Source organism: Sparus aurata, chromosome 16 (assembly GCF_900880675.1).
Source record: "Sparus aurata chromosome 16, fSpaAur1.1, whole genome shotgun sequence".
NCBI classification, from domain to species: domain Eukaryota; kingdom Metazoa; phylum Chordata; class Actinopteri; order Spariformes; family Sparidae; genus Sparus; species Sparus aurata.
The window spans coordinates 19,173,177-19,188,362 of record NC_044202.1 but is presented as its reverse complement, the minus strand read 5'-3'; the positions used below and the strand labels follow the sequence as shown (position 1 = coordinate 19,188,362).

Sequence of the window (15,186 nt, the reverse complement as noted above, 5' to 3'; positions counted from 1 at the left end):
GAGCGTCACAGGAAAATAGAGTCAGAAGGGGACTTGTTTGAAAACATAAAAAAAAAAACAACTGGAAAAAACATGAACAGCTCTTCTAATGTAATACAAGTCCCCCCGAGCCCAAAGAGCCTAAATTGATTTGAAAAGTTATTCATACCCTTTTTAAGATGAAGTCTCTGATAGCTGCTAAGCTGAAAGCACCAGTATGCACCCTGTCTGAAGCGGGTGCACAAGATCGCGGTAGGGCACTCAAAGTACCCTTGTTTGTCTACTACAAATAGCAATGTCGTTCACTTCTCTTATTTGATGTCAAATGCAAGGAGTGCCATTGTTACAACCTACCCCACTACCAGGGTTGGTTGAAACACAACCTGGAGTATATTGTAACAGTAAGATTGAATAACTAAAAACTGAGACCGCACCACAAAATATGAATCGATAAAGGTTTATTGTGCATGTGCCAACACTAAAGCATCTTCCTGTGCTTCACTAAGAAAAAAAAACTGAACTCATCACTGATGGCTAAATGAAGTACAGTGTCAGTGGTGTGGATCCTAACATTAGAAGAGCTTTCTTAAAGATTTTTTAGTGATAACACCTATGAATGTTATACACATAAAAATGGAAACCCTCAGCAGGAGGTCAGAAGTAGCTCATAGTCCACGTAAAATCACAGGAAGATGTTTGACAATTGGTAAAACAACAAACATGCACACTGTGTCTGTCAGAGGGATCAGAGTCACAGTGGTGACAAGTGTATGTAGGTTTTTCAGGGGTGCAGTTTTTCGTGGTTCTAGAACTTGCAATTTATTTATTCATTCCCGGTCTCCCCTACTTTAGTTGTTCGGGATGATGCTGCAAGGCTGTTTTTTCTTTCGAGCCCCAGAATTTTTATTTTTATTTTTTCTGGATTACAAAACTTCACCTGACTTTGTTGGCAGGGGGAGAGTTTTGGATGAATTTAACCCTTTAATCAGAAAATATATGATAAAGTAATACTACAGGGAACATTTGGCTGGTTAACATGATGTTTACCATTTTCAGTGTATTTTTGATAATACTACTGCACTTTTAAGTTGAAGTTTTAAAATTGCGGATTTGCTATTTAATTATTATTATTTTAAATTGAAGCAATGGATTTTCATTGTGTAAAAACAACAAAACGTCACAGTCCTCAGTGTGGGCAGGCCGCAGCGGTGTCGCCCCCTGTTGAAAGCAGCTCACATCACACCTCATTGATTGGACGCGATACAAACTATCCGCCTCCGGTCGCTGTTGTCTCTTGCGGTGTGCGGTGAAAGGCAGCCAAAGAGCACTAAAATGGCGCTTACTTCCCAAGGAACAAAGAAAAAAGTTTGCTACTACTATGACGGTGAGTAGTATTGCACTTTAGTCGGCGGACGCACTCTTGAATGAAAAGCGCCACTTCGGGCTCACAAAGGTTGCAGCTTATTTCACCTCTTGCTAACCTGGCACGTTAGCTAACCTAGCTAGCTTGAGTAGCAGGCGGCTCTTTTCACAACACACGAGTCCACACAGAGTATTAGTGCCCCAGTAGTATCTGCTCTGTTTACCTAAACGCGCCGGTTCATCTTAAAATACAATTTCATGCGTTCAGCTACCAGATGTTGGCACTTTAACTTGATTAGTTATCGTCACTAGCTTGAGAGCTAACAAAGGGGATACGAGTAGCTACTTCATTGTCACCGCAATTAACGTCAACACTAAGCTAACATTAAAATGGCTCGTCTTGCTCCCTCCCGTGCTCAGTAATTTCGCTCGGAATAGTGTTTTGTCCTACTTCAGTTGCTGCTTGCAACAAAACGCCACCCTTTAGTTACAGCTTTGTACTTTTTATAGTCCCGTGGAGGCGTTTTGATTTCAACATTTTAGATGAGAAGTCCGGTTTCGGGATCATGATACATAAGTTCTGCGGGAGGATACTGGTGAATTCCTTCGCCACCTTTTCGATGCACGAAACGCTTCCGCACAGAAACATGTTATGTCAGAGCGATTACTGCTCCCTCCACATTTAGATTGAATCATTTTGCAAATACAATGAATAAATCCAACATGTTGTGTTTTATCGGCTTATATTTCAGGTGATGTTGGAAATTACTACTATGGTCAGGGGCACCCCATGAAGCCCCACCGAATCCGCATGACTCACAACCTGTTGCTCAATTATGGGCTCTACAGAAAGATGGAGATATACGTATGTTGAATTACAGTAATGGTGTTTCTCAGTTCAATTTCCGATCCGTTTCTAGTGTGTCTCGGGTACTGATTTGTCATTTGTTTTAGCGTCCACACAAAGCCAGCGGAGAGGAGATGACCAAGTATCACAGCGATGATTACATCAAATTCCTGCGTTCAATCCGACCAGACAACATGTCAGAGTACAGCAAACAGATGCAGAGATGTAAGTTTTGGTTCGGAGAGTTGGCCTGTGTGGGGAAAGTTGTGTGTTCGTAGTCTGATTATCTGTCTGCCCTTGCCTTGCAGTTAATGTGGGAGAGGACTGTCCAGTGTTTGATGGTTTATTCGAGTTCTGCCAGCTCTCAGGAGGGGGCTCTGTTGGTAAATTTATGCTTTAATTACCCAGATTATTTGTTAAATTAATTTTAATAAGGTTGCTAATTTTGCTTCCTCACTGTGCTTCAGCTGGTGCAGTAAAGTTGAACAAACAGCAGACAGACATTGCTATCAACTGGGCTGGAGGCCTGCATCACGCCAAGAAGTCTGAGGCCTCAGGGTTTTGCTACGTCAATGACATTGTACTGGCCATTCTGGAGTTACTGAAGTGAGTACAAAAACCACACCATTTTGCATGAGTGGATGATACTTATTTTTTTTAGGCTCCAACAAATGTACAGTTTAAGAATATTTCTATAAACATCATAATCAAGATCAAAAAGTTTGAGGACTTAAAGGCACCCTCCCCTCTTTCCAGATACCACCAGAGAGTTCTCTACATAGATATTGACATCCATCACGGGGATGGCGTGGAGGAGGCTTTCTACACCACAGACCGCGTTATGACTGTTTCTTTCCACAAGTATGGGGAGTACTTCCCTGGCACAGGCGACCTGAGGGTAAGCCTTCAAGTTACTTGACAGCTAAAAGTCACATCATCATCGTCAAATAGTGAGTTGACATTTTCTTTGTTCTCTGCAGGACATTGGCGCTGGGAAGGGTAAATACTACGCTGTGAATTACCCACTGAGGGATGGGATTGACGATGAGTCATATGAAGCCATATTCAAACCGGTGAGTTAATAAACAAGGATCTTGTTGACTGTGATGTTTTGGTAGCTTCGTGGACAGAAGCATTTGAGTGAGTGAATGTTGTCGTTTGTGTAGATCATGGCCAAAGTGATGGAGATGTACCAACCCAGTGCAGTGGTTCTGCAGTGTGGAGCTGACTCTCTGTCAGGAGACAGGCTCGGTTGCTTTAACCTCACCATTAAAGGTAAGATAACAAAACGTCTTTGTCCTGATGGCACAACTATCTTCAGTAAAGTTGAACTAGGAAAAGAAAGCATTTTCTCCTAATTTAATATTTTTACTTGCTGTGTGCTCAGGCCATGCCAAGTGTGTGGAGTACATGAAGAGCTTCAACCTGCCACTGCTGATGCTTGGTGGAGGCGGCTACACCATCCGTAATGTGGCTCGCTGCTGGACGTATGAGACTGCTGTAGCCCTTGATACTTCCATTCCCAACGGTGAGACGTTATGCCCACATTGTGCTGAATATGAATAGCAATGTGAAAATATATGTCTTGGCTGTGACAACTTGTTTTTTCATATCTTTCAAATCTTTTCTTAGCTTTTTAGAAACAAGTAATTGCATATAGAGTTGCAAGTAACTTTTATTTGTATTTGTCGATCAGTGTGTTTATTTGCTCTGGTCTTTAAAATGTCAGATTCTTTTTTTTTTTTTTTTTATGTCGATTAGTGTTTCCCAAAGCCCACTGTCATAGAGGGGTAAAGAAAACAGGAAATATTGCCCTTAAGAAGCGGGAGTGAGGGAATTTTGACTAATTGTTTTTGGTGATTAATTTATTAGTTGACAACTAATTGATTATATGACATTGTGTATAATGTTCACTCAATTCAACAGAGCTCCCATACAATGACTACTTTGAGTACTTTGGACCAGACTTCAAGCTGCACATCAGCCCCTCCAACATGACCAATCAGAACACCAACGATTACCTGGAGAAGATCAAGTGAGTGCATTAAACTGTGCTATTGAAATTTTGATCTATTTGTCCTGAACGTTTTATTATGGTTGCATAATGTATATTTCTCAGCTTCATCTGAGTCATTATTCAGTAGTTTCAGCAGATTTGATTTATTTGTGTTGTGATTGATGGGAAGAGAACTAGGCCATATTAGATACAGTTTCATATCTCAGGTTGTTTGTGATTTCAACTTGTTAGTGATCAATATGTTCACCCTGTGTTTTGCTTTCCAGGCAGCGCCTGTTTGAGAACCTGCGTATGCTGCCCCATGCCCCGGGAGTTCAGATGCAGGCCATCCCTGAGGATGCTGTACAGGAGGACAGTGGAGATGAGGAGGAGGATGACCCTAACAAACGCATCTCCAGTAAGAACCTCTCACACAGTCACAGCTTTCTAGGAACAGTAGAGTTTGATGTTTTAATTAACCCTGTCCTCTGTTAATGTTCAGTCCGTGCTCATGACAAGAGGATAGCATGTGAGGAGGAGTTCTCTGACTCGGAGGATGAGGGTGAAGGAGGCCGCAGAAATGCAGCCAGCTTCAAGAAAGTCAAGAGAGCCAAAACCGAAGGAGAGAAAGAGGGAGAAGAAAAGGAGAAGAAAGGTGAGGAGGAAACAAAAGGTATCTATTCATTTTTTTTCTCATTCTCATCTCATTGCTCATGTCATTTCGTAACATAGAGATCTTATTTTCGGTCAAATCGTCCTATTTAATACAAGAATTTAGTGTTGGGATTGCCTTGACTTTTTGTCTTTTTTAGAAGTAAAAGAAGAAGAGAAAGTGCCAGAGGAGGAGAAAATGGACACCTCAAAGTGAGAAAACACGGCACACCTTAATTACCATGTTGTCCAGGAAGTGGCTTATTGTGAGGGTTAATATTTTCCTCTCTGGGTCCTTTAGGCCTAAGGAGGAGTCCAAGACACCTTGAGGTCCTCAGCAGCCATGCAACTGATCAGGGCGGATCTTTGTGCAAAATTTCGTGGATGAACCAGCTGTCCAGGCTGCAGCTGTGGAACTCCATGAAGGACTGTACCTTTTTAACGAGACCCCAATCCCTCACAAATCGGACAGGGATCTTTAACATAATTTTCTAGGACACCTTTTCAACCTTGCCGTTTCTGGACTGAAGTCAGTCAGTGTTTTTGAGTATTGTTTTTGTATGCTTTCTCATTTTTTTTATCCTTCATCTTTTTATGCTACCACATTTGCTTTTCCCTTGTGGACAACTCTGTAAAATGGCTTAGTACACGTATGCTTTTATATATCTGATGGATTTAATTTATTTAAATCAGATATTTTGGCTACTGTTTTGTCTTTCAGTCCCATGTTTCTCCTGTCTTTGAATATGTAGTTGAAGCATGTTTATACAATAGAAACTTTTCTGTAATACATTTGTGTCACTGGTCTTGCTTCCATAAGGTCTTCAGCAGTGGTTAAGAGGGTTGAGTATGGACCTGAATACCATTTACATGTCAAAGTGTATTACAGTCTTATATTTTAGAATGTTATTTAGTATATGCCCTTTACTGATGCAGACATTTTTGCTAAATTTTTTCCGCTCCTGCATCACTATATTGAAAATTTACGCACACATTTGTCACACACTTGGGGTATCAGGCTTTTTTGATTCCCGTCGAAATTGGACATAAATGTCCAGTAGTACTCGGTGTAAAACAGGAAGCAAGAAAAATACCAGAATTCATATGTTGTGTGTGTGTATATATATTTGTATTCTGAAACTTCAGTAAAAGTGTTCCACATGAGAACTTGCAAATGTCGTTTAAATCTGACAGACCCTGGTGTGTGCTGACCCCACTTCCTACACCCAGTAAAGTTAATGTAGCTTTATTCTGTAAAGTTGAGTTTAAGATAAAATTACAAAACATGTCTGGTATGATTAAACTGCTAGCCAACGTTTTAAAAAGAAATCATTTTAATCTCAAAATACAGGTAACAGCTCTTTGTATTTTAAGACGATACCAACATACGCGAACAACGTCTGATTATCAAACCAACAGCAGTATCTTAGAAAAAAAAATCCTCCTTTTGATATAGAAGGAAATAAAATGGCAGTGTCTCTGCTGGCTCAAGTCCCATGGATGCGTTCTTCGGACATTTAATGTAACAGACGCACTGAAAACACAGCCTCACAGATGAAGTCTTATCTCGCTAAGCCCAGCCGTTTGCAACCTATCTCATTAGGTTTAGCTGTGTCAGAGCCATTCACTCTGCTCCACTGCAGTGACAGAGTCCAGCAGTTCATCCTGCTCTGCAGGCTCATCCTGAGGATCACTCTCTGGATCTGGTGCTGGAGGCAATGATTGGATTTCAACAGGTCTCTGGATACGCACCTGAAACAAGACATGAATTAGAATTTCATGGAAGAGATGCTAATTTGAATTCGGATCCTGACTGCTCCAACCAGGTTCATGCTATATACACACATACATACACACTGTATATAGTATATACAGTATCTTACATATTTCTAAAGTATACAGCAGCAGTGTTGGATATCTTCAAAGCCTGTCAAAACTTGTGACAGCCGAATTTCATTAGCTGTTTTACTACATTTGTATGACAACTGACAAGAATGAAAAGACTTCCTATCAGACAACACATACAATGTATTGTGATTTTCAGTTTGCATATTTTATACACCATATTTGAACATGGTGAAGGTTAAACCCTTGACCACAATTGTGCCTGTTTATAAAACCATCTGCACAAAAACTACTGGTAATACATGTATCTTGACTTTGTGTTTTAAATAATAGTTTTAATCTTAATGCAATGCTTGCAACACATAATTAATACACTTAACACACATTTCATTTTTATATGCCTTTGTGAAGTATTGACAAATCCAGTGATGGGAAATAAACTGAGCCACTGTTAATGAAACATGCTTTTTCAGTTTTAAGATCAAGCCATGTGATCATGCACAGACAGCATAAGAGGAGAGACACAATTACCACACTGCTCTATTCAGGTCTTCCTAGTCAGCAGGTCCTCACCGCTGGGTTCTCTCTGTCTGCCTTATGTTCAATGTCACATTGCTATTTGTGAATATATGAAGCCAGGTTAGTTTAACGTTACAATACTGGTTTGAATAAAACACATTATAATTCTGCAATGCGACTTCTTAGCCTTGTATTAAAATGGTATTTTGTATGAGTACTATTTTATGATTTTAAACTTAAAATGTTAAGAGTTTAACATAGTTTAAAAAACGTGTAACCTCAAACAGTACAGTCTGTCATTCAGGCAAAAAAGGTGCTGAATTGTCCTGTAAAAATACACGTTCTTTAGCAAATCAAGGTTACAATACAGTGTTTGTCCATTTCGCTGTGTGGATCATTCGGTTCTGTTTTGTGAGGTTTGAGAAATTCACCTTTGTTCTTTTCGTTTTTACTCCTTTGAAACCGTATACATCACTATCAGACATGTTCAAGTAAGTAGTTCCAAGTCATTCAAGCTGAAATAACGTGCTATTTATGTCACAGTATGACAAAGCAATTAGTGCTCTACCACACTACAGACACAAGCACAGCTTTTGACATATGATCCAGATGTAATAGAGTCAGTGATCTTACCCTCCTAGCCCGGGACGGCCTCCTCCTGCACGGACAGAGGTAGAGGAAAAAAGTACAGACAGCAAAGCAGCGGAAGGAGAACACCATTTCCACTATGGACATCAAGATGAGAGGCACCCACAGGATGATTGTGGTCCCCTGTCGATAAAACAGAAGGTGAGAAAACTCTGATCGCTCCCTTTTTTGCATCAATTCAGGTCAATATCCAAACTGCAAGTGGAGAAATAATTATATCCAACTTACATAGATCCGGGTGGGGTCAAAGGGGCATTCGTATGTGATGCTGGAAGAGGAGCCAACATGATGCGTGCAGTGTGTTAGCAGGCTCCATCCTTTGTTCATGATAGCCTTGATCACAGAAACTGACAAGCCCACGGTGGAGGCAACCGCCAGGAGACCCGCCAGGAAGCTGATGACCAGCAAGACCCACTGCTGCAAGGACAACATGACATGAGAACGTTGTTAAATGTAAACTGATGACCCTTAATGTCATACGTCAAAATATTACCTGCTTTTCAATGTAAAGTAGATGCAAGAGGGAAGTATATAGTGTGGAGGGAGTAACGTGGAAATCCAAGATGGTTCCAGTATTTGAATGAATTCTGGGTGTACGTGTAGCGTTACTTATTATCCACTTCTGTACCTCTACACACATGTACTCATTCAAAAAAAAAAAAAAAATGTGCAAGTTCTGACAGGAGAACGGAGGAGGGAGAAGCCGTGTCAGTGCAGAGCGAGGGCAGTAGTATTTACCAAGATCCTGTTTTTCTTGTTTTTCGACAGAACAATGGCCGTTATTCCGCTGATTATTCCCTGAAGGGCAAACACAAACATAAAAAAGGACAGATGTTTAATTCACAGACAGATAATACACTACACCAGTCAAAATGCTGCAACTTGAAGATTAAATATTCACATGTATTGACCTAATTTAATTTTACACTGAAAAAATGAAGTCTGATGTAAACCGGTCTTCACATCAGTGCTCCAGGAGCGACTTCTTTGGTCGTACATGCACCCAAAGATCTGTCCAGTGCGACTTTTCCATTTTCATTGATCACACCGGTGCACCTGACTTTCAGCAGGTCAGATACAAAATAATTTTGCCAAAGTACTTTTTAAAAAAAAAAAAAAATATCAACAATGTGTGTACACAGTTGCCTTTGAACAAATTTAGCGCTGTTTACAGTCACTTTCATAATTCGTGAAGAAACTAAATGTGCTTAATGAAGACACACCAGTGCAACCAGTATATGACGTTTGCCTGGACATGTGCACGTCCCAACACTTACCACCAAGCCTGCCACGATGGCAATGACATTAGAGATGGCGTACACCATGGTCCGGGCCTGAGCGTGCACGTTGATGTGCCGAAGCACAGCGCCATGCACCAGTGCTCCAAGAAGGAAATTGACATGGCCTACGAGCACAAGCCCCAGCCCCATCTTCATCAGGGCTTTGTTGTCCTTGAGGCTGGCACAGCATACTCCTAGAGGAAGAACAAAGATGTTATGTTGACCTCATAACTTGTCAACTTAGGGCACCAGGACCACTGCCAAAATAAAATAAACGATAATTAACTAATTCAGTATGTTGTGTGTGCAACAGTCGATATGGTCAGGTTGAAGCACGTTCCTCTCATCCCACAGGAATCAATTTAGTATTCACAGAGAAATTCTTGCATGCAAATGTTGCAGATGTATTAAATGTGATCAGTGTGAACCCTGCATGAGAACTGACTTCACTGCAGTGTTGTGGTTTCAGAAAGGAAGCGGGCCGCTGGTTGATGCTTGAGAATAAGGCAGTTACCACAATTATCTCCGACCCCTGCAGAGAAGAAGATCTCCTCCACTGCATGCTGCAAAATGCCGCAGCCGCGGTGACACCTCAGAGAGAGGAGGGGGATTACGTTACGCTGTGTTGTTCCTTTTCCCTGAGTAAAAGGTGAAGCACCCACCCGAAGACTATGTAAGCCCCTCCTGAACCAAACAGGACAAAGCTTTGGGTGGGGTGTTTGAACATTGTCGGCCACATTTACCAGGCCTAAGGGGTCAGGTAGTAACACACACCTGTGACCTGCATGACGCCATGTTTTTGGTCATAATATTGTTGGTCTAATGTTTGCTAAGACATGATCACACATTGTTGCTGAACAAATACTCTATGATATAATATTTGCAGTATTCTGATATTTTTGCAATGAATATATACATCAAACTTTATTATTTATCTAACTTTGTGTGTATCTGACAGGGTCAGCATGACTCTTTGATTCTGCTTGGTGATGTCTGACACTTGTTTAGGTTCAATAATAATGGTACAGTGTGGGACCAATAGCCTCCTGCTATACTGTGTCTACATCTGACCTATGAAAAGGTCAGAGTCAGTTCTACCTGAGCCAGTAGCTACCCAAAAAGTTTTACTTGCATTTTAGTGAAACTCCAGAGTACACCTGTGTAGGGCTTAACAATTAAATCTCATTACTAAATATTAACACACAACAAATATGAGAGATTACAATGAGTTCCGTCAGGAAAACCGCGGAAAAGCTACGTATCTTCCTCTTGGAGCTCCGTTAACAACAGCAGACCACGCCTAAAAACTTCAGCACGCAGCACGACCTACCACATACCTGTCACTCCACCGAGGCTCCCGTGAAATTCTACTCACCTAGATTCACCATGGTGTATTCTGTTGTCCCCTTAGATCACATTGGCGTTAAAGCGGCATTAAAGTCATTTCTGACAGCTCTTTTTCGACACTCCGCCTTCGACGGGTCGCTGTCTTCTTTCGGCGCCGCTAACCTGCGGACAAACAAGGAGTGACTTCCGCCTACCTGTGCGGAGGCGCCGCCCCGCCGCACGTTCACTGTACAAGAGCGGTGTTTGGGAGGGGGAAGTTATTTACCTGTTACACACGCAACTCTGTCCCCACTGACACTTAAAGGGATATTTCAAATCACAAGAAATACAAAGTGGTTCAAACAATATCCAGTGACAGTATCGCTATGTAAATACCACACCATGTTGCACAAGTTATAGCCTACTATAGACGTTATAGTGTAAGTAATACCTGTTTGTCTGATCGATTAATGTAACGATTGCCCTTCTGTTTACTGGATGAGTTGTTTCTTTGGGCAACAAAATGTCAGGAAGTGGTGAAAATGTTGACCAGTATTTCCCAATCCCAAGATGACGTCCAATCACTTATTATATCCCAAACCAAACGCATTCCGTTTAGAGTCATTGTGGAGTAAAGAAACTAGAAAAAATTCACATTCAAGGCACCATTATGTGACTTGACCTTAAAATAACAGCTTCAGAACCATTTTGATGTTACAGTGTCTTGTAATCAGGTGAATGATGTCTCTGTCACAGCCACTTTGTCCCTCCCATCACTTGTTTCTGCACAATGTAACTTCAGTGAGAGGGCAGGATCACAGCGTTACATACATGTTTACTTCAACGTAGAAGTTCAACACATAACATCGTTATGATGTAATACATTTTGCTAGCCATTTGCACCTACATTATGTCTGACAAATTGTTACAGACCTGGGATTTGTATTTGTGACAGTGGTGTTGCACTCAGAAACTGTGGAGGGCGCCATAGCACACACAATGTCAATTACTACATAATGTTGCTTTAAGAAGCTGGAATCAGAGAAATTTGACTTTTTACCTAAAAATGCATTTCATAAATATTTTCATCTAAATGATTTAATTGCTTCCGCTCTAGACTTAATGGTGAGTAGAGTGGGCCGTTGTTTAGTGACATATTTATGGAATTATCTTTATCGTTACTGATCATGGTATTTCCTTTTGAAATGTGTAAACCATTATACAAGTTATTCACTGCATGCCCACATAGCTAGACTCATAACTACTCAGTCCTTTGAGCATGTAAATGTGACCTGATTCCTACATGAAATAAGTTATTAAAACTGTGTTATACACACATTATTCTGTTTCTAAAGATCATAATATCAGTATGTAATCATAAAATGTGCAGATTTGGCTGTTTTGGACTATCTAATTTAGATACAATTAGCCTCAGGTGTAAGGGTTTTAACAAAACCCTGAAATCTAAATGACATTAAAAACAAACAAACAAACAAACAAACAAAAAAAACAAATACACAAAAACACCCCCCAAAAATAGTTGCTTAATACATTATGTCTCACAGTGAAACCCAGAAAAAACACAACTGAGCATCTCTGGCAGTATAATTGCCTGTGAGGCTCGTTAGCTTCATTACCTTCACCTGTCCCTCCTGCTGCTGCTCCTTCTTAATGACACACCTGTGGCAGGAGAGCATCAGAGTGGTCGGTTTACTTGGAGGTCTGCAATGGGGACGACAGAGATATTACTTTGCTTTTTTCTTGGAAATCTCATCACTGTTCAGTCACGAATGAAGGAGCAGGATGACGCATTTCCCCAAGAGTTCCCAGGATTTTTTGACTACATCTCGCCTTTTCCATTCAAACGCAGCTTTGATTTCACTCCTTATGACACCGTCTTCAGCTCGTGGCGAACCCGGACCCCTGACTTTCACATGCTCGCCGAGTTCCCTCCCATCATGCACGTTCCCAATGTAGAGGTGTTTTGTGATGAATCTGAGCTGACCCTGCGCGTGGATAGAAGATTAAACGGTGTCATACTGTCTGCAGAGGAGATACAGTTGGGCGATGGCTGCTACAGCAACAGAGCGCTACCACACCAATTTGTCTTTGTGTACAGTTTGGATGAGTGTGGAACTGCACGTGTGGTGAGTTGACCAAAATCTTCCTCATCTTCCTCTCCACGGCTTCATGACAACTTTTCTGAGATTGTAGTTTCTCTTACAGATGCAGAATGGCCTGGAGATGTTCACAAACACTCTGTACTTGAATCTCAAAAAGCCTCTTCCCACCTGGTGGCAAACTCCTTCCCCAGTGCACATCTCCTGCTCCCCAAAGAGGTGCATCTATTGATATTAAAACTACTATCACAAGTAGGTCACAAGTAGCCATACTAAAGGGGACCGCTTGTCTTTCCAGGTCATATGCTGATCCAAACTTCTTTGTCTCGGCTGCGTTTTCTGAAAATGGCAGGACCTTTAACATCAAAGCCATGAATCGTGAGTAATCTCATAAATCAAAAAGATGCTATTAAGCTAGGTTGGTTTTATAGATGCATAGTTTTGTTTTTCCTGCAGCCACCTGGAGCAGCGCTGCAGAGTCGAATACCTATAAAAGAGGCCAGGCTGTCAACCTCCAGCTTTCTGCCCAAACCAGACCAAAGCAGCAGCTCTTCATCCAGTCCTGTTTTGTTTCTGCGTCTCCCGAACCTGAGACTGTGCCCAGGAAAGCAGTCATATTGAATAAAGGGTAAGCAGCCAGTCAGGAGCTGGTGGTAACGCTTGCAATGTGACGATACGATCAGCTGCAATGATGTTTGTTCTCTGCAGGTGCACGGCCCCGCTGGGTTCTCCTCATGCTGTCGTACAATTTGTAGCTTCTAACAGAGCAGATGTGGTTAATTTGGTTCTGAACACGTCTTATCTAATTTCTGAGGTATTTTATTTTTTTCATACATTAAAAAAAAAAAAAATGTTTTTCCTATCCTCTCCTATTCAGCTGTATGACCTTGTGAACTCTTCCTTTCGAAGCTGTACATTCATTGCAGTGTCCTCCTCTCAGACAAGGGTGTCACCTTCGGCTCCAAATCCTGCAACTATAATATGATCGAGTCAAGGTATTTGTCTACACACAAAACTGTATTTGGAGACCTTTTTCATTACTTGATGAGATTGTTCTGTTCCAGATGGGAGGACCTGAGTGGAACGGCAGAGGTGTGCAAGTGCTGCAGCTCAAAGTGTAAAGGCCTGTCAGTCAAACACCTCCCTGACGGTCAGTGCTTTGTGGCTTTTGTAAAGTGCAACCGCATATGGGCTATTTCTGGTCTCTAACTGTGTCATTTCAGATGTCAAGGCTACTGTCAGCACTGGCCCATTGGTCATCGTGGACAAAGATGTAGAGATGATTCCAGAGCCTTCGTTCTCTGAACCACAAGAAACCCCCAGTCCTCCTGTTGGTGACCCCATACAGTTTGTTCCCTCTGATGGAGCAGCGACTGCGGATGCAATTGTTTCTGGTACTTCTATATCAGGAAGCAAGCTCTCTTCCCCACCTCAGGGTGTCGTGGTTGTGAGCCAGGACCCAGCTGGGAGACTGACCCTTTGGCTGCCTGAAGAGGTGAAAGATGCTGAACAAAGCGAGAATATCAGTTCTGAGCCTGACGACTACTTGACAGTTGAGTTACAGGCAAATGACCTTCCAGAGCTGCAAGTCTTGACCGCGGACCAAGAGTCTCAAAATGAGATCAGAGATCATAATATGAATCTTCTTACACTGGTTGACTTGATAATTCATCCACAACTGGAAAAGGCATCAGCTGCAGAGGACTCTCAAATGAAAATGTGGTTGGGAGGAGTTCAATTGTTGCACACTGAGGCTCCAGAAGAAGCTGATGTATCTCTGCCTGATAAGACATCTGAAGAAAAGAATCATTTTGGCAAAATGAGAGATGAGCTGGCTCAAAGGCAGGCAGATGCAGCTGTGATGCCCGGAGAAGAAACAAATGATGCACGTCCTATAATTCGCTCAAAACTTCAGTTCTCCAAAGGAAGAGGTGGTTTGCAAACATTGAGCTATGAGGAAGAGGAGGTGATGCAAGAGGAGGACAAAGGTGTGATCAGAAGATTTGGGATGGATGCAGTTAAAAGAAAACCAAGGCAGACGGGACTGCGGTCAACTTTCCTGGATTTGTTGAGGTAATCTTGATCTGCAGTGTCGGTATGTTTTCATATATGTGAATGACTAACTTGGTTCTTAATCTTTTATCCTCAGGAGGTTGGACAAAGCAGAATAAATGCAACTTCATAAGAATATCCATTGCATTGAATAAATGTATTAAGCAGTAATATGTGTTTTTGTTTTTTTTTACGTTAAATGCATATTCAAATGGTTTTTAAGATAAGCAGGTTTTCACTTCAACCAGACTGAAACTGCCAAAATCAAACCCAATAAATGACTGGCTCCCTGAATTGTGTTTTTATAATAGTTTTAATAACTTTAATGTAGGTATCGGGTCACATTTACGTACTCGAAGTACTGAAGAATTATGATTTTAACTCTATGGGCATGTAGCAAACTACTTTATCTGTACTATATATTAGTTTATACATTTGGAAAGGAAATTACATGATCAGTAAAGATTAAATTATAAATAAAATGAATTTAAATGTCATTAAACAGGGCCCTCTGTGCTCACAATAAGTATAGCAGCAAAAAAGTGAGTACAAATTAATTTT

The 15,186-nt window shown here is 41.3% G+C and overlaps 3 protein-coding genes across 4 annotated transcripts; 2 read left to right on the top strand and 1 right to left on the bottom strand.

The window, feature by feature from the left end:
* The first annotated feature begins 1,209 nt into the window (after positions 1-1,209).
* Positions 1,210-5,625, top strand: LOC115566005 (probable histone deacetylase 1-B). Of its 2 annotated transcripts, none has more exons than XM_030391747.1 (14): positions 1,210-1,363; positions 2,094-2,206; positions 2,296-2,413; positions 2,497-2,571; positions 2,656-2,794; positions 2,945-3,086; positions 3,169-3,261; positions 3,355-3,463; positions 3,576-3,716; positions 4,115-4,223; positions 4,472-4,602; positions 4,687-4,839; positions 4,997-5,048; positions 5,137-5,625. In XM_030391747.1, exons 1-14 carry the CDS (start codon positions 1,312-1,314, stop codon positions 5,162-5,164), a joined length of 1,455 nt encoding a protein of 484 aa, XP_030247607.1. In that variant the 5' UTR covers positions 1,210-1,311; the 3' UTR covers positions 5,165-5,625. The 2 variants fall into 2 exon arrangements, with proteins under 2 accessions (XP_030247607.1, XP_030247606.1); XM_030391746.1 differs by having other exon boundaries at positions 4,687-4,857.
* Positions 5,626-6,151: 526 nt separating this feature from the next.
* On the bottom strand, positions 6,152-10,687 carry tmem54a (transmembrane protein 54a). The gene is made up of 6 exons (XM_030391748.1): positions 10,503-10,687; positions 9,125-9,321; positions 8,586-8,645; positions 8,076-8,264; positions 7,833-7,970; positions 6,152-6,587 (listed from the first exon to the last, which is right to left on the bottom strand). Exons 1-6 carry the CDS (start codon positions 10,513-10,515, stop codon positions 6,450-6,452), a joined length of 735 nt encoding a protein of 244 aa, XP_030247608.1. The 5' UTR covers positions 10,516-10,687; the 3' UTR covers positions 6,152-6,449.
* A 1,442-nt stretch (positions 10,688-12,129) lies between these two features.
* Positions 12,130-14,796, top strand: zpcx (zona pellucida protein C). The gene is made up of 9 exons (XM_030443218.1): positions 12,130-12,600; positions 12,680-12,792; positions 12,872-12,951; positions 13,030-13,201; positions 13,282-13,387; positions 13,483-13,568; positions 13,638-13,723; positions 13,797-14,646; positions 14,723-14,796. The coding sequence occupies exons 1-9, from the start codon at positions 12,181-12,183 to the stop codon at positions 14,742-14,744; spliced, it is 1,935 nt and encodes a 644-aa protein (XP_030299078.1). The 5' UTR covers positions 12,130-12,180; the 3' UTR covers positions 14,745-14,796.
* Positions 14,797-15,186: the final 390 nt, after the last annotated feature.

Excerpts from the sequence above, each read along its gene's own strand:
- LOC115566005 (XM_030391746.1), top strand. The coding sequence starts at position 1,312 with ATGGCGCTTACTTCCCAAGGAACAAAGAAAAAAGTTTGCTACTACTAT. Across the intron at positions 2,572-2,655 it reads CTCAGGAGGGGGCTCTGTTG|CTGGTGCAGTAAAGTTGAAC; the intron begins GTAAATTTATGC and ends ACTGTGCTTCAG. Across the intron at positions 3,464-3,575 it reads CTTTAACCTCACCATTAAAG|GCCATGCCAAGTGTGTGGAG; the intron begins GTAAGATAACAA and ends CTGTGTGCTCAG.
- tmem54a (XM_030391748.1), bottom strand. Across the intron at positions 8,646-9,124 it reads CCATCGTGGCAGGCTTGGTG|GGAATAATCAGCGGAATAAC; the intron begins GTAAGTGTTGGG and ends TTTGCCCTTCAG. Across the intron at positions 7,971-8,075 it reads TTGACCCCACCCGGATCTAT|GGGACCACAATCATCCTGTG; the intron begins GTAAGTTGGATA and ends TTTTATCGACAG.
- zpcx (XM_030443218.1), top strand. The coding sequence starts at position 12,181 with ATGGGGACGACAGAGATATTACTTTGCTTTTTTCTTGGAAATCTCATC. Across the intron at positions 13,388-13,482 it reads CGTCTTATCTAATTTCTGAG|CTGTACATTCATTGCAGTGT; the intron begins GTATTTTATTTT and ends TTCCTTTCGAAG. Across the intron at positions 13,724-13,796 it reads AGTCAAACACCTCCCTGACG|ATGTCAAGGCTACTGTCAGC; the intron begins GTCAGTGCTTTG and ends GTGTCATTTCAG.